The 25,791-nt window shown below is 44.5% G+C and overlaps 1 protein-coding gene across 2 annotated transcripts in view; it reads left to right on the top strand.

Moving 5' to 3' along the window:
* Nucleotides 1–25,791, top strand: part of HROB (homologous recombination factor with OB-fold) — a 153,357-nt gene that overhangs the window by 104,991 nt on the left and 22,575 nt on the right. For both annotated transcript variants that reach the window (XM_078645201.1, XM_078645202.1), the window contains exons 8-9: nt 15,062–15,172; nt 16,723–16,939. In XM_078645201.1, coding sequence (XP_078501327.1) covers nt 15,062–15,172; nt 16,723–16,939 — 328 coding nt within the window. The remainder of the gene's footprint in view (nt 1–15,061; nt 15,173–16,722; nt 16,940–25,791) is intronic.

Genomic DNA, 25,791 nt, shown 5'->3' with positions numbered 1-25,791 from the left:
CAATCCTCACCGACTCGACTGTATTGTTTCCAATAGATGCTACTCTTCAACTCCGAAGTCTTCGATTCCGGTCGTCGACTAAGGCCTTCGGGCCTACCCAGGCCTCATCTTTCAGCTCATGGAAAGGACGCCATTTAAAGTGTCCTCAATGTGGGTCGAAGTTTCCCCACACCGATCTCCATGAGGTGTGCAACCTTTGCCTCTCACCGGAGCACGAGGCCAGAGACTGTTCCGCTTGTGCCTCCTTCCGCTCCAAGAAGATGATCCGGGACCGACGAGCTCGAAGAACAATGGTTCGCTTGTCAGCTTCGATCCCAGACGACATCTTCGAAGAGGGTGTCAACATCCCAAAACAGGAGCAACAACATGGCGTTGACAGCAACTCCGAGGCGTCGAGGACATCACTCCAGCTCAGCGTGTCGTGAGTACACACGTCGACCCGACCCTTCCTCGACACCCTCCAAAAAGACTTTGGTCTCACCCTCGGGCCCGGGTGCACACCGAGACACCGCTTCCCATGCCCCGCCTCCGAGCTCGGCAAAGAAGCCTAATAAGCCTTTAGGCGACTCTGGCTCGAGTCAGCCTGCCCATGGTGCCGGCGCACACATACCCGCACCGAAAAAGAAAACATAGTCTTCCTCCACACCAGCATCTAAGCACTCGGCGCCGAAGACTAGCACTAGCTCCTCGGCTCCAAAACCACACTCTGAGCAGAGCAAACAAATTGCCAATCAAAATACCCGACTCCCACGCTTCGGAGCCAAAACAATCCCCAGAGCCAAAAAAATCCCCGGAGCCGAAAAAGACAAATGTTCCACCGGCCAAAGACACTGCCAAAGAACCTGTTTCAAAGCCTAAAGATGCTCACAGCTCGGTGCCCAAAAAGCCTTCGGCACCAAAAGGATCTACCTTCCACAGAAGACTTATTCCATCCAGACCCTACACAAAAAACTCTGATTAAAGATCCAAAAACTGGTCGACTAACTCTTGGTTCTAAAAAACGACCATTGGACATGCCTGCACCTGCTCTTCATCCTAAGAAAAAGGACATTGTAAACTCTCCTCTAAGGATACCTTCGCCTCTACCTCATATTCCTTCGCCACCTCCTCCCCTACCACATCACTCCCCTACACCATCTCCTACTCCGTTAGAAGACGATGATAACAGGGATGACACCTCTGATGACACAGGGGGTGGTGCAGATAGTGAGCCACCAGATCATTCTAGTCCTCCTGGCTCACCTGACCTTTGGGATGATTCTAGCACCCCAGATGTCCCTACCATCCCACAAGATGACATGTATCCCTCAAGGCCTTCTCCACCAGAGGACACTATGGGATTTAACCAACTGGTACATAGGGCTGCCCAATACCATGGGGTTGACCTACATACTGACCCAGTAGATGAAGACTTCCTTATGGATACCTTTGACACTGCACAAAGGTCCACATCAATTTTACCCATGCTTAAAGGGGTTATTAAGCATGCGCCAGAAGTCTTCAAAGACCCAGTTAGGGCTCGAATCATCAACCCCTGAATTGAAAAAAAAGGTTAAGGCTGCCCCTTCAGATCCAGGCTACATTAAAGGGCCTGCACCATTAGACTCCCTTGTAGTCTCCAACGCACGCAAAAGAGCAAATTCACAAACATCAGGCGAGGCCCCCCCCACCAGATAAAGTGTCTAAGCTTCTTGCTGCATCAGGTAAAAGAACAGCGTAACAGGCAGCAAACATTTGTCTTATTGCCAATACTCAAGCATTACTTGCAAGATACGACAGGGCACATTATGATGAATTATAATGCAGCACCTTCCAGATAAGTACAAAAATATGGCAAATGAGCTTATACAAGAGGGTAAAAACATCACCAATGCCTCTATTCGTTGTGCCCTGGATGCAGCAGATACTGCTTCAAGGGCAATTAATACCAGTGTCCTGTTGCGTAGACATGCTTGGCTACGCATTTCAGGTTTCAAATCTGAAGTACAAAGTGCCATCTTCAACCAACCCTTTGATGAGCAACACTTATTTTGGCCTATTGTGGACGTATCCCATGAGAAAATGAAAAAGGATACAGACACATCTAAATCTATGGGAGCCTTGCAGTCGCAAGCTCCCAGACGCTCCTTTCGCCGCTCATCTTACAGAGGCACTGCCAGGGGATACTCCTAAGATAGTCCCTCTACTTCTTACAAAGTCCCTACTCAATCCACCTATTAGTAGGGGCTACCAAAGAGGAGGTTACGGGGGTAACAACCATAAGGGCAGAGGCAAAACAAACAACTCCCGCTCTGCCTCCACCCCTGCCCAATGACTTCCCTCCACTTCCCCCACCACATTCCACTCCAGTTGGGGGAAGACTACAACAATTCCTTCCTGCTTGGAAGAACATCACATCAGACAGGTGGGTGCAACAAATCATTCAATCAGGTTACTGTCTCGAATTAACATCTACTCCCCAAACATACCACCCAAACAGCACCCAATGTCACAAGAACGTTTGACACTGCTCAGGCAGGAGGTAACATCCCTCCTACAAAAAAGCGCAATAGAAAGTTCCACTGCTCCAGCAAAACAAAGGAGTTTACTCCCTGTACTTTCTAATTCCAAAGAAGGACGGATCTCTAAGGACTATTCTAGACCTCAGACCACTAAACCTGTACATACAATCAGACCACTTCCTTATGGTCACATTATAACAGGTCCTTCCTCTCCTTTTACAAAACGACTTCTTTGCCACTATAGATCTCAAGGACTCCTATTTTCACATTCCCATTCACCCAGCGCACAGAAAGTATCTCAGATTTGTACTAGACGGTCAACACTATCAATTAATGGTACTCCCATTCGGAGTCACAACAGCACCAAGAGTGTTTACCAAATGCCTAGCAATAGTTGCAGCACACTTAAGAAGACTTCACATTAACGTCTTCCCATATCTGGACGACAGGCTAATAAAAGCCAGCTCATACAGCCAGTGTGTACAACACACTCACACCACTATCCAATTACTCCACGACTTGGGGTTCACAGTAAACCACACCAAGTCCCATGTGCAACCGTCCCATGTACAGTAATATCTCGGTGCCACAATAAACACCGCATTAGCGCTAGCTTATTGCTCTCCTGCCAGGATAACTAGTATACAAGCTCTTCTAGCAAAATTCCAAATGCAACACACTCTTCCAGCTCGAGTGTTCATGCAACTCATAGGAATGATGGTCTCTTGCATATTCATAGTGCCTCATGCAAGACTACAAATGCGTCCCCTTCAAGAGTGCTTAGCACGCCAATGGAACCAGGCTCAAGGTCAATTAACAGACCTAGTGTTGGTAGACAGTCTGACTCAACGCTCTCTGCAATGGTGGAGCACCAAAAACCTTTCCAAGGGCCGACCATTCCTACAGCTAGTTCCTCAAATAGTCATGACAACGGACACATCAACCACCTGGAATTACTAGCCGTATTTCTAGCCCTAAAGGCATTCCAAAAGCAAATATCGGGCAAAGTTGTCTTGGTCCGCACAGACAACATGACAGCCATGTACTATATAAACAAACAAGGAGGGACACACTCTCCACAGCTCTCTGTTAGCGCGGCAGATATGGAGATGGGCTATACCACTAAAGATCTTCCTCTTAGCCCAACATGTTCCAGGAGTACAAAACACCATAGCCGATCTGTTAAGTCGGCAGACACAACAGACCCACGAGTGGGAACTTCATCCACAAGTTCTTCAACCGTTCTTTCAACGGTGGGGACAACCTCAAATAGACCTTTTCGCCACCCACAAAAACGCCAAATGCCCAAGCTTCGCCGCCAGATATCCACACCCGCTGTCCAAAGGCAATGCGATATGGATGAACTGGTCCGGCAAATTTTTGTACGCCTTTCCACCTCTCCCACTACTTCCATTAGTGGTACTCAAACTACAGCAACATGCCCTGACACTCATTCTAGTAGCTCCAACTTGGGCCAGACAACCGTGGTACACCACACTGCTGTAACTTTCTGTGGTACCGCACCAAAAGCTATACCTGTCTCCACGCTTACTAACCCAGAACCATGGAGAGATCAGACACCCGGACCTAGCTCAGCTCAACCTAGTGATCTGGCTCCTAAAGTCATAGAGTTTGGTTACCTTAACCTTCCCCCTGACTGTATGAACGTTATTAAAGAAGCTAGATGTCCCACCACTAGAGCATGTTATGCAGCCAAGTGGAAATGTTTTGTGATATACTGTCATAACAACCACATCAATCCTTTAGATGTGTCTATTCAACACCTCATAGGATACTTATTACACCTTCAAAGATGTAACTTCGCGTACACGTCTGGGCCCAACACTAGGTGGCGATCTATGCACAGTGTGTAACTCTGCAGCTCTACATGCCAAGAACAGATGCATACTGGTAAGTAGCATTTTCCTTCACATCAATCTTGTGAAATTGCGGGCAATACATTTGACTCGCAAGGCCTTTCTTCCGTCCCTTTGCGGTCAGATCATGACTGACAACACTACCACGATGTTGTACATCAACAAGCAGGGAGGAATAGGGTTGTATTGTCTCTCATGTAAGGCCTTGTAAGTGAGGCACAATGCCTTCAATTTAATTTGGTTACTCACTGAAAGCCAGTGGAGTCCCCTAATGGATGCAGAAACAGGCTGGAACTTGGAAAGATCAAGAATAAGTCTTGCAGCTGCATTCTGCACGCTCTGTAACTTTTTCACGTGCTGTTTTTGGAGCTTGACATAAAGTCCATTACAATGGACATATTTGCGTGATTGCGAATCATCTGGCCAGAGGGCTGAATTTGCATGCGGACAGTCTGTCAGCAGTACTCGGCCGATCAGGAGTGATGTCTCCATCCAGAGGTGATCCATCACATTTTCAGGATGTGGGGGTTCCCCTGGTTGGACCTTTTTGATACTGAAGAGAACGCACACTGGCTGTTGTTCTGCAGTCACCAGTATCTGATGCAGGAGCGCTGGGGAACGCCTTTCATTTAAATTTGGTCTCTCAGCTTCTCTACGCGTTGCCTCCCATACCCTTGATTCCTCAGATTCTGAGAAAGATTATTCACAACCGGGCCCAAGTCCTATTATTCACCCCGGATGGGCCAGGAAGGGTATGGTACATAGACCTCATTTACCTCGCATCGCACCCTCCACTCAGTCTCCACCTCAGGACAGACCGCCTCTCACAGTCGCAGGGGCAGGTTCTACACCCCCACCTCCAGAGCCTGCATCTTTATGCCTAGTGATTGAACAGGTCAATCTGAGCTCTTTCTCAATCCGGTAGATGTGGTGAACGTTATTTTATCAGCCAGAAGACACACCACCAAATCTGTCTGTTCTGGTAGGTGGGCTAAGTTTGTTAAGTGGTGTGGAGAGAGATCAATTGATCGTTTGCAGGCTCATTTGTGTGATATTCAGAGTTTCTCTCTGTCTCTGGCTCAACAGGGTTGTGCAATTGCTACTGTTAAAGGCTACTTGTCTGCTTGTCTCTGTTTACCAGATCATTCCTCTTTATTTAAATCTCTCATAGTTATGAGAATCATTAAGTGTCTCACCAATAGGTTTTCTCGCACTCACTTTATCTTGATTCAGTGTTATTTGAATTTGGTTCTCACTTACTTGATTGGGTCTCCCTTTTGAACCCTTACATAGTTGCCCCTTAAGGTTCTTGGCGTTTAAGACAATATTTCTGATTGCAATCATTTCTGCTAGGAGGGTGAGTGAGCTGCAAGCTCTTAGCTCCAAGACTCCGTTTACCTCATTTCATGCGGATAAAATGGTTCTTAGGACCGGAGCTGCTTTCCTGCCTAAGGTGGTCACTCATTTCCACCTAGGGAAATCCATCACTTTACCCACATTCTATCCTCACCCGCCCAAGGAGAAGAGACTTCGCTGGACCCCAAGAGGGCGATCAGCTTCTACCTGATGACTTACTTTTCATCGTATATGTGGGCAAGATGAAGGGCAAGGCTATCCGCAATAGAACGCTGTCCAGATGGATCATCCTCTGCATCAAGATCTGCTGCGCCTTGGCCAAGACGGAGCCAAAGCCTGACTACCTAAAATAAGCAAGGTGACATGGGATCAAGACCTCTGTCACTGTAGTCACATAAGATGGTTGTGGTTCTTGGTCAGGGGGGGGGGGTCATTCCATAAAGGTAATACAATTACCATGTCTCCTAACCAGCATATGCATTTCCCAACCCGATTCTATGAAGAAAATCGTAAATAGGTTCTAAACAATTACATTCTTCATCAAATCTTCATAGACTGGAACTATCCAATGACTGATCTCGTCACAAGATCACAAACCAAAAAGTGCCAAGATTTTGCATCCAGTCTACCAGAACCAGGGTTATTATCCCTTTTAATGAACTGTTCAGAGGACTTACCTTTATATCTTCCTTCGATTTCTTTGATACCCACAGTCTTACAAAAACTCAAAAATTGCCAAGCAGCAATGATTCTCATTGCTTCAGACTGGTAGTGGTGATATCTGCCTCTGTTACAAATATCTTTCAAACCACACGAGAGGTTACCATGTAAACAATGCTAGAACAGGTCACTTATTTTACCCAAACCTGATATCCTTTGCCAGCATTGCGTCTGAGATTAGACCATACAGAAATCTAAAGCGTCTTCTGTCATGCATGGGTATTCTAAAAGAAGCCAAACATCTGTATACTAGGCCTTGCTATTCGTTGAAATGGAAGATGTAGCCTTCCTGTTGACACCATAATCAAAACCTATTCCATTTGAAGGATAGCAAGCCTTGGTCGTAGTCTACAGTTCTGGCACCTACTGGAGAATGTCCTTATTCCATACTGTTTATATCTGACTCAATTAAAGCAACTTGTCTCTTCCTTTGAAGTACATCTCACTGCTCCTTTTACATCAGGGAGCATATAGGAAGGGACAAAATCAGGCACTCTTTTCAAAATTCCTTTCATTATATACTTTTTTAGAAGACCTGAAAAAGGTCCACCCTCCCTTAAGGGCGTCCTCTTCTTCGGAGCTCAATTTGGTTTTATCAAAAAAGTATGGGTTTAGATCAATTCACATGGCTTATTTGCAGCATTGTTCCTGAAATACAGCCTTTCTAACAGGGATCACCTCAGCTGATAGAGATAGTGAAATTATAGACCTCGCAGCGATTGAGGCTTGTATAGTTTTTTCCACACATAGAATGGTGATGAGAAGTCATAGTATCAGAATTTCATAATAACATTGTTATCACTCTCCCAGTTTTCTTTGCAAACCCATTCTCTGCAGCAGAGTGTTCATTGTACTTTCTGAGTGTTGAGTTCTTTGTGTGTGTCTATTAAAACCTAGGTCCTCCCGCAAGTCTAACCAACTGGTCTTTAATTACTGTCTCACATTTGTCAAGTTCCGGCCACATAAAAACAGTCCTTTTTTGTTAGATTACACCCTGCATGTCCCTAGGATATCAATTGACATGTAAACCTCTACAGAGAGCTCATCAATTAGAGGGAAAGCAGGCATTGCAGCTTGACTTACAAACATTCCTCTTTCAGATATTTGTAGAGTGACATCTTGAAAATCAGTCCACCCCTTTATAGACACGATTGTCTCTTTTCCAGTATGAAATCTGACTCTAGTGTTGATAAAGCTGCACGGAGAAACCTCTTTGGTTAATCCAGGTTTTGTTTTGCCTTCAGTTTTTCTTGTATAAAAAACCATTATTCCTTATGCCCAAGAGCTTCAAGGTCGGTTTGTGAAAGATTTTAAAGCCTTCTGGACAGGCAAGGCCCAGTTCTACCAACGAGTCAGTGCGAGTCCAAGTCTCTTTAAGGAACAGGACATCTAGGTCCAGGTCCTCCACCAGACTGGAGATCTCTGTGTGATGTTTTGCCAAAGATCTACAGTTCAGTAGCCGGCAGTTTAAGATATTCTGGTTGTCCCTCGAAATTTCTGGAAGGTCAGGCTCCCCTCCCTCTTACCAATACTAAGCAGACTCTCCCTACAGTAAGTTATCCTACCTTGATCTAGTTCAATTCGGGCAGCATAACTGGCACTTGGCACGGCCGGTGCACAGACTGGCTTGCCTCTGGAGTGCCATCTGCGCGTGTGCGCTGCACGCTTGCATTTGGCAGTTTAAATAGGCCTACGCGAGCCAATACGTGGCTCTGCACTAGTGCGCGACCCCAAACGGCACCGCCGAGCAACCTCCTCACTCAAGATGGCGGCCGGGGAGAAATAACTACACTGGCTGCTCGCTGTGTAGTAGCTGTATGGGTGTGTGGCTGTATGAGCTGCTGTATGGGTGAGTGACTATTTATATGAGTAGCTGTATGGTTGAGTGGTTGGTTGTGTGAGTGGGTGTGCGAGTGGCTCTATCGATGAGTAAGTGTATGTATGGGTAGCTGTATGGGTATGTGACTGGTTGCTCAGGTATGCGAGTGGGTGTACGAGAGGTTGTATGGAGGTGTGTGTTGTTCTGTGGATGATGTCATCAGTGATGTCTCTGACCATGTCATGGGTGATTGAATATGTGAGGTCATAAGCAGTGCTTTGCGGGGGCATACGTTTTAGTTAGCTCAGGTAACTATAACTAATTAGGGCTTTGTACAAGTGAAATCTGAACCCAACTATAATGTCTTAGTAACCTTTTTTTTTTTCTTTCTTTTTTACAGTGAATTTGTAAGTCTTTTAAATTCTACTTGCTAACTATAAAGTCCCGGTAACCTTTGTTTTTTTAAGTGAATTTCTATTTTTTTTTAACTAGTAGTCTCGTTTGCAGAGTGGTGGAGAAGGGGGGCGAGGCCTCTGACCAGCTCTGAGCAATCCTGTCCTGTTGTGTTGGACTTGCTAGAGGTAATGAGGGGTTCTTGGCCTCAAGGACCCTCTGCATCCAAGGGAACTTCACCCCCCAACCAGTAGTGCGCCAGGAGGTGCGTTTGCAGAGTGGTGGAGAAAGGGGCGTGGCCTCGGACGATCTGTCAGCAATCCTGCTTTAGGACTTACTGGAGGTAGCGGGAAGGGTTGTTGGTCCCCACGGACCCTCACCAGCTAGGGGGATTTCATCCCCCCAACAAGTTGTGCGCCCGGAGGCCCCTTTCCAGAGTGGTTGAGAAAGGGGGTGGGGTCTCCAGCAACTTCTACCCGGGCTGGCCTTTTTGTTATTTTTTCTTTTCTTATCTATCCCAACCCATCGGGCCAGGCCTTTTCATTTATTTTTTCTAATACGAGAAGGGTGCCGCTTGGCCTGGGACCTGACCCTTAGTACTGGGTGTTCCCAGGGCACCCAGTTAACACTGGTTCCGCAAGGGACGCCTCAAGGCCCCTGCAGTCCCTGCCAGCTCCCTTCCTCCTGCTGGAGCCGGCAGTGCTTTCAGAGAGAAGGAGCTGCTAAACATGCAGTTCCCTGTGTCTGAAGGCAATTCATCTATTTACCTGCTCGCTTGATAGCGGGCAGAGAAACAGACTAATAATCCACTTACAGCAAGCAACAGCATTTAGTCAGCTTTCGCTTGCAGTAAGCGGTGCGTTTGCTGTGACTTGCAGGAGCGGTAAAGCTATGGCAAACAACTTTAACCCAGGGTAGGCCCCCTGGGACATAGCAGAAGCCAGCCTATGACGGGTTTGGGGTGCGTTGGCTGTCCCTAAGGCCATCTATGGTTCCAGTAGGGAGGCAGCGCAGACCTCTTCCTTATTGTAGGGCCTGTCCCGCCAAGTTGGCGGTACCCGAGAACGGCCCGGGTGGTGGGCTGCGTGATGCCATGCCCCCCTCCCGCCCCCATTCCAATTACCGCCCGCCCGCCCCCCTCAGATTTTATTTTTCAATGTGGCCCTGGGTAGGTGGTGGTCCCAGGGCCTGGATTAGAGAGCCCCCCTCCCCCTTAAAAACATATTGGCCTTGGGCAGGCGGTGGTCCCCAGGACATTTAAACACCCCATGCTTCCGTCTGGGAGCTGGCCCACCCAGGAGGCCTATTAGCAAAGATGCACTGGAGCCTGCAGTTTTTTTTTTGCGGGAGCCGATGATCCAACGAGAATCCACTGACATATTTCTTTTTTTTTTTTTGTTGTATGTTTTAAAGAAATGCTTTTGGTCTTTGCAGTGTCCCTCTGGGACCTCCCAACCACCCCCCCCCCCCCCATCCCCCTACCCCCCACCTCAGAGGCCTAGTGGGCCAGGGTCTGTCCCCTTTTGTGTGGAACTCTGCTCAAGCCGTGCCCCAAGATGGCTGGTTTGAAGTGTTCGAAGCCAGTTGGATATCAGCGCTATAGGGTATGTGGACCCTTCGCCTCCTTGTATGTACAAATCAGAATTTCGGTTGACATCTATAAATCTACAGAATTGATTTACACCAAATCACAAAAAGGCACTTCCCTGGACCAATATCTACCAAATTTGGTGTAATCCTGTTCAGCAGTTCGGGCTGTAGCCGTGTCTAAAGTTCTTATGGAAATTAACGTGGGGAAAACGCGTTTTGGGACCCCCACTTGACGGGCTCGCAATGAAACTTTCAAGACAACAGCTAGCGAGAGTGTCATACTAGTTTTGAAAGTTTCCCAAAGATTCCTCAAACAACGGTAAAGTTATTGCCAAATGAAAAACCGCTCTTGCTATGGAAACTACATCCTAACTATAACTACCTAATGGCGACCGCCCTTTCTTCAGAAAAGGGCGCAAAAGAAAGCAAGAAGCACAGCTCCAACAGATTCGCAATATATATATATAATTTTATTTTTTTTTGCAATTCAAGATAGTGCAGGATAGATGGATAGATATATGTGTGCGTGTATATATGTGTGTGGGTGGGTATGTGTGCAGGTGTGTATGTATATATATATATAAAATATAGAAGTTTGCGTTGTAAGCCTCCTGAGATGTAGTGCATTAAAATCAATTTGCTTGCATACATTAAACACAGCAAAGGGACTTCGCCGACTTTTTTCGGTAATATAGTAGGAAGATCTGAATAAAAAGGCTAAATAGCAAGGGCACTAAAACACACTCCTCTTTCAGACCATAGTCAACTGAAATTGTTTCCGATTAAACTCCATGGCCGTTCAGATCAACCTAAATCCAATTTCTAGAATACAGGTAATGAGGTATATTACAATTGCTTAATTTCTTCTATAATGCACCACTGTCAACCAGATCTAAAGCGACACAACTAGACAAAACAGCAGTATAATCAATCTCCTTGATGCTTTCCAGATGAACATAAAGTGGTCCACAGTGAAATAATTTGTCCTTAATCCAACCATCTTCTCTAGGGATAATACATGCATCAAATGTTCAGTTCGCAAGATGGTTTGACAGTGTGTGTCCCTAGCAGTTAGACATAGTATTAGGCAGGGCGATCAGCTTGTAATTAGCAGTCTTCTCCGACTGCCTTTCTTATGAATCGGCTTGATAATTGCACCCTGTCATGAGTCTGGTATCATCCCTGTGGATGAGACCGATTTACTCCTTGTTGGAGGTCTGTAAGTTCAACCATATCGAGTTGAGGGGCTCTGTTGAAAAATGGACAGATGGTCTTAGATTTCCCTGTGTAATGTCTCATCACTCAGCTGGGAGACTCGCAGATATTAGCCCCCACCTGGTCACAAGTAGAAATCTTGCAGAGATTCTCCTCCTCAACATGCAGTGTGACTGGCTGCTTGACAGTTGACAATTTTGGAGGCCTCGAGCACCACGTCTTTTAGTCCATTTCGAGACACCAAATGTGGTGTAGGGTCTGAGTCTTTGAAGTTTGTGTTGAATGGCGACTCCCTTTGAAGTGCCCACTTCTCTGCTTTCTGGAGGAAGGATAGGAAAGTCTGTCACGGCTGGAGCGACTCCAAATCTCATAGCCCACAACATAGGCCATGGGAGTGACTAGAAGTTCACTTCTAGGTGTTAGGCCCAGGGATATGTGCCCCAGCCCTACTCTGTTACTTCTCCCTATATCAAAGAGTTTTGCTCTCCTCCATCTGGCTCTCCTCAATCCATTGTGTAGGCCTCACTCCAGTTCTCTTCTAAAGGGATTCTGCTACCACCACGTTTGTGCTACTTCTCTCCTGGCGAAGGTAGTAGCCTTTCACCACTATAAGTGTTGCACTTTGGGCCCCTTTCCCAGTCCAACAAGACGGCCATCCGTTAGACAGGTCTGTCATGGCACACATGAATGATCCGTGTTCACCCATGACAACAAAGATGAACACCAGGTATCTCGTCATTGTTGCATCTTGACCATTCAGGGTAGGAGTGCACAGCGCCACTATTTGAGGGATTTAGATTGATCTTTACTGGACATCTTACCTTGGTGACAACTAGTCTGACAACCTGCCAATTCCTCTTCTCCTCTCTTAATCCGTTATCATATGAAAGTCATTATCCTATAGTCAAAAGTTTTTTGGTACCCCATGAAGTCTGACCCCAGAACAAGAATATATCTAACTCACTAGTGAGCAATAACATTGAATTAATCAGTGAAGTAACAAGCACATTAGCTGCAATAAAGTTAAAACCCCAGACCAGAAAAATCCTTGTTAACGTGAAAAGCTAAATTAAAAAAGAATGCTACACAAGATCTTGGCATTCAGACATGTTCAGAGACTCCCAGGTAATTAAAAACAATAGGAGAGATTACGATTAATCAAGCAAAGCCTAATTTTGTCTTCAGCAGATCCAAAACTAAGCAAACTACAGCGTGCTACTCTTGCACAATCTTTTTCAAATCCTTCACTATCACACATGCTTCAAGGTAAACCTTCCCTACAACATGCAAACTACACTGAGTTTTTTAACTCTTTTTTTTCATTTATAATATTAGTACCATCAGGGTAAAAATCGAATCCTTTTGATGACAACCTTCCACAATTGGTTGCAAGAATTGGTAGTGATGTTGCAGTGTCCCTCATAGCTCTACTTAATAGGAGAGCTGGGCATACCAAAAAATGTAATGGGCTGTTCTTCTTCATAGGACAGCCCTCTCTGTTCAAAAACCCTGTTTGATGGAGAGCGGGGCCTACACCTGAAGACAGAGGGGCATTTCTAATTTGTTTAGTTGGTGGGAGCGTGAATAGTGAGTTTAAAAACCAATGCAGCATCCTAGATTACATGTATTCATTGGACACATTACTTGGTATTAAAAATTGAGAATGTGGAGATTAGGGAAACTATTACCCCATCACCACTATTACTGTAGTCAACATGTTTCTGGCTCTACTGAATGCGGCATTCTTCAGGACGAACAATTGGGCTCCTGGTGAGGCAATGTTGCACTAAGAATTACCTTGTTGTTAGGGTCACCTGTGTCTACGTCTAAACTATAACTTGGTTCATAGATACCCCAAACGTAGATTCTTCAGTGACCCATGCAAGAAGGGTTTAGGGGCACCACTTATTCCAAGGTGCGTCCCTCACCATACACCTACGTGCGCCCACACCTTCCTCCCGATGGTGCCTACCATAATCAAAACAGCTTCTTTTATCTCTTTCTATAAACTGTTTTGCAACAACACAAGTCCCTTCCACTCACCAGGTACATCCCTACGTGCGCTAATGCATGTGGCAACAGTTCACACGAAAACTGTAGTTGGCCCAGACATAATTACAGGCTATTATGCCCTTACCAAACTTTCATTGTAAGGTAAAATAACGGCTAAACGTATTGCTATTCAGCTAGCCAAATTAATAGAAGGTGAAAACTTTCTTACCACCTTGCTATCAGACTCTGCCCATGTCGGAGCTTAGAGACCCCTATGATAAAATCTCTAGGTCAGTGATTCTTAACCTTTTGACTTCTTAGGACGCCAACTAAGTTACTACAGGAAGCCAGGGACCCCAAGCCTTTTTCTCGCCACCTCATTCTGAAGTTCTTAATTTCCACGTTTCTCACATCATTGTTTTCTTTTTCTGCGCCCTCTTTTCACTCTCTCCTTGTGCACATAATTCCTGGCATCTCACTCACTCACTCACCAGCCCCCTTTGCCCCCTCACACACATATAACAGAACACACCTATTCAAGTGTAAATTATTTGTGTCTCAATATTTCAGCAGCTTTGTACCTCCTTCACATACTTTCACATATAATTACAATTGGCAAATGTTACCATTAGTCTGTGAACTCTGCAAAGAATCCAATGATTGGATGTTCAAGTAGTCAAAACACCTTGATAACTCACTGATGAGCACTGTGAGAAAATCGCTCTGCCTCAACTCCAAACCGCTCAATAATGCCCTGTTAGAAACTCTGACTCACAACCTGAACTCAGAGAAATACCTACAAGCGACCCAGGCCACAGCTTTCACAGTACAAGATTAATATGCAGTATGAAAATAACTGCAGGAAAACAATGTGCTGCAACAAAGAAATTCTCATAGGGAAGGAAATTTGCTAGAATGTGAGAAATGTAAACATAAGCTTTGTCACTGACTTAGATTACCTTGTTTTGGTTCAATATTACTGCTGACCTTTGGCCCCAGTTTTCTCTGACAGCATGGGATAGCGCTAGGCACTGTAGCCCACGCACCCCTGGGGTGTTGCGACCCCAGGGCTGTCCTCAGCCTACAGGTTTAAGAATCGCTGCTCTAGATCATGTCCGCTCTGATAGTTCCAACACCAAAATGTAGACTCAAGAAAGCTTTGAAACCATCTTTTACAACAGTAGCTCTTTTATCTTGGATCTCTTACTGTGCCTGAACTACAGTGCCATTATGTGGGACATTAAAATTCTTCCTCTGAAAAAGCAAAATCTAGATCTCCAAGGAATTCTACCATTTGAAAATGATGCATTTTAACTATCACATTGACCACCCCTTGATCACTTGTTTATCTCTCCCATTTTGCCATCCTTACTCTCTTTTCTACTATTCCTTGTGCTCCTTTAATTCTTCAGTAATTTTAAGGGCCTGGTTAGCTCAGCAGTTCAGTGTGAAACTCTCTGGTTCTCTTTAGATAAAACATATAAAATACGTAAGGGGTCTGATCGGTCTTCCGTGTGTCTCTGACATCATAGCTCTAATTGTCTTCTAACTCATTATGACTTTGTTACAAGAGATGACTGTTTATTCTCTTGATGCAGGTTGGAGTTTTCTCTCCATCCAGTCGTAGCCATTATCTGAACGTCACTCCAAATAATGTGGTGAAGATCTATCCAGCAGATGGCATCAGCCAAACAGCTGAGCTGCAGGAGGTAAGTGAAAAACTGTGATTGTTATATAAATGCTTTGGTGCATAGTACTGTCCAGACAAGCGTCATGGAATGATAGTTCAAAATATAACTAGCCAGATGGTTTGACAAAGGAATACAATTATTTCTTGGTATTGTTTAAGCTAGGCAATTGGCCTAAGATTATGCCTTCCTCAAAGAGTTGGGTGGCAACTTGAAATAAAGTTGTCTCAAATGGCTTTGGTCACAGCAAATACCTTCTCTATCATGAGCCCCTCACCATCATGCAAATGAATTGGGATGTTCCAGCAGGTAAAATGGGATTCCAGAGCATTACACATATTTAAAAAATAATTAGCAAAATAACATAAGTATACAGCAACTGTGTCGATACAAACAGCACTACTGTGGCCAGACCTTTTAGTGTCCAGAGGTGTTTTCAATTCAGTAATCCTCTGAAACAGATACTGTTTCCATTTGGTGCAGAAAACAAATTGAATGAATAGTTAGGAGCACACACAACTAATGGGCTTCATAAATATTTCAAATCCTATAGTCTAAGAATCTTTCTTTATTCTTCATTCCTTAAAGGTAAAACAAGCTTTTGTTCTTTTCGTAAAGATTAAAACAGCTAATATGTTTCGTTCCCTCATTATATTGAAACTTCTTCAGAGCGGCGAGTTTTGTATCACAAGTGACAATTTCTCCACTAAGATGGTCTGTAGTAAAGTCTGATTTAGTTCACAATCCAAAATGTGACACAGAAACTAAGCATGAATTCCTCCAACATATACCCCGCAGAACATGTTCCATCATATTCATTACAGGCTTGCACATCTGCTCCTATGGTCAGAGAATTGGTTTGTATCTTTCATGTTTGTGAAAAAACGCGTGAGATTTACTTTCTGGTAACTGTCTTTAAAGTCTTCTGAGATTATGCTCTGTGTACTCTAACATCATAAAGACTATGAATAGGATGAACATTTAAGTGACTAAATTGCCGTTCGAGCGATGTAACTCAGCCACTTCATCAGTCCTAGGAAGAGGAAATGTGATCTAATCTCCCTGTGAAAAAGGCTGATGGTAATTGGAGGACTCAACTCAAAAAAAGAGTGGTTGGCTCGAGTTCACATATGTTCCTATATAGCATTAAAAAACAACTCTATCTCTGAGCTCTGACCTGCAGTGGTGATAGATGGCAATTTAATAATGGCCGTCACTTGGCTTTGGTAAGAAGCCTTGAGTGCCCGAAACAGTTTATAGGTGAGGCAGAAATTGACACCTAACTGAGAATGCCCTACCTACCTGGTAGGTGCAAGCATTGTCCTGGCAACAGAGGAAATTGAGCAAAAATAAAACCATTTTGCTTTGTTGCGTTTACTGAAACTCGGTTGTACCATAAAGAGTTTAATGGACATGCGTGGTAGGAGGATGGTCGGCATCAGGCACCAAGGCACATGCAGGTGGATGAGCTATGTTACTGTTAAAGATTCAATAGTTGAAATACTTAGATTTTTGTGATCATTTGTACTTTTTCTCTAATTTTCATTGTGTAACTTGTCTTTTCCTTGTAGGCCCAAAATCTACTGTTATTCAGAGCAGAGTCGTCTTCAATTGGTACAGGAGCTACTGAGACAGAAGGGCGAACTTTCAGGCCGATCTCTCAGAATGCACTCACATGTAACACCAATATTGAAGTGTCACCAGTAACCTCAAGGGCTCATAATTCCATGTCATTGACTCACAAGTCACATTCAAATGATGGAGGACCTGCTGGTGACTGGGACATGGGTAAGTACAGAGATGGGAACATGGATAAGCCTAACCCCCAGAGGCTTGGATAATAGTACGATCAGTCTCTGAAAACTGGGGTGTGTTGGTTTGAGCAGGCACTGGAGATGAGATCAATTGATGAGAGCCCTTGCCATTGGATATGGATAAGAACTGAAATTTGTCAATATATCATAGCTATAAGCAGTTGAAAGAAACCGGAATTATGTAAGAACAGACCCTGGAAACTTAGCCTTAAGAGCAACTACTATAGGCAGTGATGCCAATGTAGAAACTAGTATTAGAGGCTATTACTTGGGTATGAAAACTCATAGGGACATAGGCAAGAGTAGTATGTTGAGACTAGATTGTGGGTAAAAGCAGCCAAGGTTGGCTGAAACATCACGGAGGAGCCAATACAGAGCAGTATATAGGCAAGAGCGAGAGTTTAACTAAATAGTGTGCTATGTAAATGAGTCATCCGCTCTGTGCCACTCCTTGTTCAGGCTTCTGTAGATTTTCACAAGTTTTATTCTTTTTTTTATTTATTTATTCAAAGCAGCAGAGAGTTAGTACAAACAAAAGCACATCAAAAGAGTACAAACAATACACTTCTACTCCACAGTATATAACCATAATAAAACAATCAATTTAAAATGAGCAGAAAACTCAAATTAAGTACAATAATATCTCAATCCTCAAAGTATTCCCTGAATGTTCCCCATATGCTCAAATCAATCTTGCGCTTCTTCACACAGAACAAACCCCATTCCATTTTACAATAATTGTACATTTTAGCATGCCACACTTCAAACACTGGTGGTTCTTTATGAAGCCATTCTGTAGCTATACATAAACGTGCTACAGTCATTGAAAAAAATATATAAATTGCCTATGTACATATAATGGGTTATCCCCATTACTCCCTGGCCCCATCCCTATAACCATCATCGCAGGTGTAATAATCATCCTTACTTTCAAAACAAATGACAAAAAATGTTCTCGGTCTACTATAAATCTCGACAACTTATCGCACTTAAAACAAATATGTACACTGTCAGCATTTTCCTCCTGACAGCGGAAGCATTTGCCATCAAATTTTGTCCCCCACTTAACCATACGCGCAGGAGTATAGTATAAATCAAACAAAGATTTAAAAAATTGAGCCCTCAAATTTGCAGACATAAGTTCTTCCCTAGATAATGCAATAAGTTCCTCAATATTAACTTCTGACTCCCCCTAGACCATTTTACCCTATACTTATCCAAATCATCCAAATGATTAGCTAATAATAATTGATATACTTCTCCAATTCTGCATTGCCGCCTAATTTTTTCTATTAAGGGATGGGGTTCCCTAGTTAAATTTACCCGGTGTAAAAAGTCCCTTATCTACAAATATTTAAAAAATTGTGTTCTGGGAATACCATACTGTCTAACCATATCATCAAAAGATTTACAAACCCCTTCCTTAGAGTAGAAGTTACCCAAAATTCTAATACCCTGTTTCCCCCATGCTAATGCAATATTATCCTGACATATACCAGGTAACAGCTTCACAGCATGCAGGGGTGTATAATAAGAAATTTTACCAACTTTTATTAGTGTCCGTATTCATTTCCACACTTTCTGAGCACTAATTAAAACCTTAGATCTCGTTCACTTGTAGTAACTGCCATCAACTTCAGTAAATAAACATTGCCTAGCAATAGGGCCCATTAAAATTTCAAAGATCGAAGGTGCATTAGCTGCACTGATAGCCCCTTCACCCGTGAGAATCAACAGCATTTTCAACAAAAAGCAAACGTAGTAATACAAAACAAAGTCCGGGACTGCTAAGCCCCCTCTCTCATGAGGTAAAGTCATAAAATGCATCGCCCGCCTGGGCTTTCCTGGACTCCAAATGAATTTCCCACAGATTGACTGGAGCATTTGTAGGCTAGCGTTTGAAACTTCTAAAGGAATGGAACGAAATAATTACAAAACCTTAGGCAAGATCTTCATTTTAATGATGTTGCATCGTCCTAATATTGTAAAATTAAGCCGACCCCATGTATCCAAAGATTTTTTAATATTTCCAATCAAGGAACTCCAGTTTACTTCCATCAGCTCGTTGAAATCTGACCGTATTAGTATGCCCAAGTATGTTACTTCTTTTATTACTCGGTCATCTCTAAACTGAGTACTATTTGAACACAAAGTTTGTGTTTTTGACACATTAAGCTAGCCTCTCAATTTCTTCCATGGCACCAGCAGGATCCACGGTGATTACAGCTATGTCATCAGCGTATGCGAAAACAGAGAATTCATAACCATTAACCAAAAAGGGAGGGATTCGAACATTATGCAATAATCGTTCCAAAAAGGGATTTATGTACAAAGCAAATAATAAGGGAGAACAGTGGCACCCCTGCCGGGTGCCTCGAGTAATAAGGACCTCATCTGAAAGAAAGCCCATTACAGATATCTTAGCAGTGGGCATCTCATATAATGCCTGTTTAGCTGTCAGAAATTTCGGTCCAAAGCCATATGCTGCCACAAGTATTCCCACTCCACTCGATCGAACGCTTTTTCTGCGTCCAGCAGTATTCATGCTAATTCCCTTTTTTCCATACTAGCCATGTCAAACAACGTGACAACTTTATTGATATGTTACGTGGTTCCACGTTGGGGAATGAAACCATGCTGATTCACAGACACCAGGGAGGTGATAACAGAAGAAAGGCGATTAGCTAACATTTTAGAATAGATTTTATTGTCACAATTTAATAAAGAAATTGGACGATACGACCTGACCAAATCTGGAGGTTTACCCTTTTTGCAGAAAACCGCAATAGTGGCTTCTGACCATGATTCAGGTGGTTGCCCTGCCTGCGCCTGCAGAAATACCTTCAGCATCTCATCATTAATGAGTGGAAAAAAAAGCCTATACACCTCAACCAGTATTCTATCAGGTCCCACTGCTAGGCTTTTTACAGCCCTTTCCATTTCTATCATGGATATCGGGGAGTCAAGTTGTTCTACGAGCATCGGGTCTAATTGTACCACCTCCTCCTATCCCGCACCATTGTTCCCCCCGTCTCCACCTCCCTGATGTGTATACAAAGCAGCGTAAAATTGCTGAAATATAGCGAGTATCCTTTGTGGGTCCAAATGTGTCATACCATTGTGATCTTCCATTATCTGAATAGCTCTCGCCGAGCCCTTCATTCTCAGGCGCAACGCCAGTACTCGAACAACAGTCTCGCCAAACTCATGAAGTTGTTGTTTCGAGACCAGATATTTCCTGGCATTCTCTTCACTCCAAAAACCTAAAACCCTCGACCTACATTTGGCCACTATGTTTAATAGCTCCGAAATATCCTGCCTACCTGAGATAATGCCTCTCATTAACCCACCTTCCGCCCCCTAAGCGCCTCATAGTACTTAGCCAGCTTCTCCTTTTGTTTCTTCTGTAAATACAAACTAAAACTAAGCACTTCCCCTCAAACAGGCTTTAAAAGAATCCCAAATTATATCGATCGGTGCAGACAGCCTGTTTTGCAAAAAGAAGTCCCTAATCCACGACCTCACGTGCTCCTTAAATTTGTTATTTAAACACAATTTCCTATCGACTGTAAAAAATTATACGGCTTCCTCGCCCTAGTGGCCACCAACTCTAAGACTACAGGGGCGTGATCGGACGAAATCCTCAGAAATACCTGAATAAATGCGCCATTTAATAAAGAAAAGGGTGCAAAAAAATGGTCCAACCTAACTAATTTTTTGTGTGGATGTGAATAAAAAGTAAATCCCAACTGCTGACCCTTTAATTTACCCCACACATCTACCAGCCCATGATCCCGGGTTAAATCATAAAGTGCTTTAAAAACTTTAGGTTTCCGTCCAACATATTTCTGGGGCCCCTCTAATAATGACTGATTTGTCAGATTGATATTAATATCCCCACATATTATCAAAGGGGCTGGCCACAGCGCTAATTCTGTATTTAAATCACACACAATACCTGGCTCATCCAAATTGGACCCATAAACCGTACACAACGTGAAGTGGTGACCTTCTAACCCACACTCCACAATGGCCCAGCTTCCCAGCTTATCCGCCAACCTTCGCCCACACTTTATAGAGCTACTAGCAGCTAAAATTGCTACCCCCCTAGTTGTACCGAGCTTACTGGAGGTCACTAACAGACTAAACCCTAAATCTTTGAGTAACGCTCTATTAGGCCATGGTATATGTGTCTCCTGAATACAAAGCAAATCAGGCCGAATTTGGCGAGTTTCCGCTGCCACTTTTTGACGCTTTGCCCAATTGTTAAGACCTGACACATTTAACGTACATATCTTTATATCTTTACCTGCCATTATCAAAGTTATACATCAATCCTGTCTCCAAAAGCCAAACAAATCTGACAAAATAAATAAAGAAAACAGAAAAACCTTGCATCTCCCTCTTGTGTTTTATAACCTCTTAAATACAAATTTTGATATACAATTTGCAGTTTGTACCATTTCCTGCTGCTCTGAATTTGTTTCCCCCTTTTACACCCCAACGAACACACCCCAACCCACCCCTCAACCCCTTCACCCTTCCACCCTTAGGAACCCCCCTCCCTGTCTATCCCCCTCCCCTCTTTAACAAGGCTTTAGGACTTATGGTCCTGTAGATGCGAGCTCACCACCACCCCCCTGCCTTTACCCTCAGGTCACATACCATCCTTACTGTCAATACACCATGTAAAAAAATAGAGAAAAATAAGAAGAAAGGGATAAAGAAAACCTGAACAATCATTAGATTCTTTGCCCCTATAATCTAAGAACACAGCATTCATTATTGACAAATAAACTAATTATGCTACATTGAGCCCAGAAATTCTTTAGCTGTTCCAATTGTTGTGAAAAAGCGTGTACGCTCTTTATAGATTACTTTCATTTTAGCAGGATACATTAAGAATGCCTGTGCCCCCTTAGCCTGGAATTCGGGAATCATTTGACGATACTGCCAGCGTAGCTCAACAGATTGTTTACACAAGTCAGGGCGTGCAAACACATCTTTTCTTGTGAGGCCGCGCTTTCAGAAATACCTCCTCACGGGCGAGAAAGGGTAATGACAGAGAGAGGCAAGATGGCGTCCATGATGGACGCGTGAGCGAGCCGCTCCTGCCGGACCTCTCTGGGTACATCGTTGTTAGAGCGAAGGAGAAGGAAGGAACTGTATGCTGGCCTTGGTAAACTTATAGCTAAAACTTACCGCTGGCTGTAGGACCTCCAGGGTTTTCGTGAGTGTGCTGTGGCGGGCTGCCGGATCGGATGCTGCGGCTGCGGCTCTCCGCGGCGTTGAGAGCGTGGTGGTGGCGGCGGAGGAGAGGCCGGTGGGCGTTCCTGGAGGACCGGCTCACCTGTGCTGCATTCGGCGGCTCTGTGAAGGACTGTTTGCAGCAAGAAGTGCGGCGAGGAGAGATGCCACCGAAAAACAACCGTGGAGGTGGTCGAACGCAGGGAGGTGCAGCCGCGGAACTGACAGACGGTGTGGAGTGTGCAACCGGGTCTGTTCAGGTGGGGGGAGCCGCACGGATGGAGAAGGGAGTAATTGACTCAGGCTCCGGAGCGGCGGCAACCCGGGCTAAAGTCGCGGCTGCGGCACTAACAACGGGGAAGAAAATCCCGGAGTTATTTTTGGCGGCGAAGAATAAGGAGGTTGAAAGGCAGCAGCGAGGGGGCAAAGTACAGTCAATAGAGGAGACCCCTGGGACCCCGGTTGAGTCAGATGCTGAAGTAGGGGCAGAGCTGGCTGGAAATAGAGAGGGGCCCCCGGGCAATGGGACTTTTAATACCGCCGATAATTATTTGCTTTTGGAAACGCTGGAGGAAGCATCGGATGTCGCAATAGATGAAGTCGCTATGGAGAGAAGTGTAGTGGCTAGCTCTGCAGGGATTGTTACGGGATCTTTGGAAGCAGATAAAAGTGATTTTAGTGCTAAAGTGGATCAACAAGGTAATCAAGGTAGTCAGGAACACCAGGAGCTTCAGCCACAGATTACTGAGACTGGTTCAGCTGACTTCTATTCCCTTTCAGAACAGTCAATGTCCTCTTCGGAGGACCTTGTTCAGCAGTATGCAATACACATGAGTATGGGAGATGTAAGCATGCATAGTAGCTTGGACTTGGAAGATCAGCCGGAGAATGATGTCCAAACAGTAAGAAAACTGTGTTTGAATGCGGATGGAAAGGAGGTGGTCTCAGAAAACTTCGCGAAGCAGGGCAATCTTTTGCCTGGTCCAGGGGTAGAGCCGGAGGAAATCTCATTAGCCCTGATTTATCAGTCAATTATGCAGCACCGGGAGGAGACTCGAGAAGAGAGCCAAAGGGCTCAGAACTCTTGTCGGAAATTGCAGAATTCTGTTAGGCGCCTGGTTAAATCACATGCTGAATTTTAGTCAAGAGTAAACGAGGCAGAGGCACGCATATCTAGCTTAGAGGATGAAGTATCTCAACAGAAGACTGTTATTGAGACTCATTTGGCTACTAAGGAAGATATCAACTGGAAGCTAGCGGACATAGAAAGTAGGTCTTGCCCGAATAATCTGAGGGTTCTACAAATACCTGAAGGGAAGGAGGGGTCAGATCCTCGAGGGTTTATCAACGACCTATTTAGAAAAGCATTTCCGGAAGCTACAAAGTGGGATTGGGATAGGGAGGTCGAGCGGGCGCATCGATTCCCATTCTCCACTAGGGTCGATCAGCGAGACCAGAAGCCGAGAGCTATATTAGTGGCACAAGTTTTATTTCTTAGTAAAATCTTAAGCAGGTGTGTATGTTGCACCCCATCAACTTACCTCATGCCCCAGATTTATACCCTCCGCCAATACCCACATCTTGGATGTACTGACAGTGAGAGGTCAATGAGTGATTCACCAGCTGAAATTCTTGTCCCTCAGGTAAGTAATGTTTTCTATCTCCATTTATTCAAACTGTTTGAAATTTTCAGATTTGTTATAGACTGGAGAAGCCAGTGAATACCACCAAATACAGTGGCTGCCAAAAATGGTTCTCTGTTTTACTAAGCCAAACTGAACATCTAGTTGTGGGTTGGATATCATTCCAGAATTGTTTAGAACATGTCTAATTTGTAGATTACATAACATTGTATCTGCTAGTGAAAAAACATAGATACTGCTTTGGTTCTTCTAACTGCATGCACATGAAAAAAAAAATTGGGAGCAAAAAGACCTCAAGCTAAATAAAGAATGAAGACACAGGACACAACCCAGTAGTATAGTCTGGAATGCGATAATACCAATACGCCTCATTACAAACTGTAATTTTATGTAGAATGCTCTGCTGCTACTTTCAGTCTGGTTTGTACTATAAACCTCTCCAAATAAGTAAATAGATGCATAAATAAGCAATTTAAAAGATTTTGCCTATAAATCTTTAGTGTTAGTCCCTAGATTTCAAAAGGCTAATTCTTAGAAACCGAAGTAAGAAAAGAACTGCTTGTTTGATTACACCTACTGCTCACAGATGCACAGGACCTATTCCACCATAGATTATGCTTTGATTCTTATTTACTTAAGGAAAGAGGCTGCTAATGCCACAATACTCCCGATCAAAATTTCAGATCATGGTGGTCAGTAGATTAGGACTGTACAGATGGAAACTCCACCTGTCTTCTTGTGCAGTCCAGTACCGCTGATCGGGTAGCCAAAGGAAGGGCCAGTCCATCTCCCCTCACGCCCCCGGCAGCCACAGTCTCCAAACCCCTTTAGTTTGCCTCTTACCATAATGGCCACCCAGTGGGAGGCAGGATACGCCATCACCTGTCTCACTGGATGTCATCAGACCTCTGGGTTCTTAAGGTTTTCCGACGAGGCTACTCCCTCCCCTCCACCCATGCTACCCACTTGGGACAAGGTGATAAAGGACCATCTCTCATTGCTCTGCCAGGAAGTGATGGCTCTATTGGCTAAGAGAGCGATGGGAAGGGTGCAAACTCCAGAAGTAGGTTGTGGTTGTTATTCCCGCTACTTTCTGGTGCTCAAGAAGGAAGGAGACCTTCATCCTATCCTAGATCTGCACCCTCTCAATTTCTTCATTAAGAAATAGAAGTTCAGAATGCTCCTCCGAGCTCAAATCCGGTCTGTCCTAGATCCATGAGACTTGATGGTAGCATTGGACTTGCAAGACGCATGCTTCCACACCTGTCCTGCCTGCTCACAGTTACCTGTGGTTTACGGTGGGGCACAAGCACCTTGTCCTCCATGCTCCCTTTTGGTATTACCAGCACCCCTCAGGTGTTCAAGGTGATGGCGGTGGTTGCAGCTCAACTACGGAGATCAGGGATGTCAGTCATCCCCTATCTTGACTACCGGCTGTTGAAGGCAGGCGCCAGGATACCCTACCAGGTTATTAGCAGACCTATATAAATCCTGATTGATTGAAGATGTGCTGGCCCCAGGCTGTCATCTCCCACCTCCAGACCACAGTGGACCACCTTCATTAGCTGCGGTTAACTATCCGCGTGCCTAAGTCACACCTGACTCCCTCTCATCTGCGCTGTTCTGGACCCGGCGCAGTGTCGTGCCTATCCTACCAAACGATGAGTCCAGGATATTTGGGCTATGATACTGATGGTTTCAGCCTCTATTCTGGATTTCAGTGAGACTGATTCTGAGGTTGCTGGGACTCATGGCCTCTTGCATCCTGCTTGTGACACATGCCCGCAGGCATATCCGAGCTCTGCAGTGGGACCTGAAGTTCCAGTGGGCGCAGTATCAGAGGAATCTCTCCAACATCGTTCAGATCTTAGAGGGAACTGCAAAAGGTCTGCAGTGGTGGTTAACGAACAGCAGTTTGGTTGGTGGCCATCTGGCA

Source organism: Lissotriton helveticus, chromosome 5_1, assembly GCF_964261635.1.
Source record: "Lissotriton helveticus chromosome 5_1, aLisHel1.1, whole genome shotgun sequence".
NCBI classification, from domain to species: Eukaryota; Metazoa; Chordata; class Amphibia; order Caudata; family Salamandridae; genus Lissotriton; species Lissotriton helveticus.
Note: the sequence above shows the minus strand (reverse complement) of the source record. Positions and strands in the feature narration are given on the sequence as shown.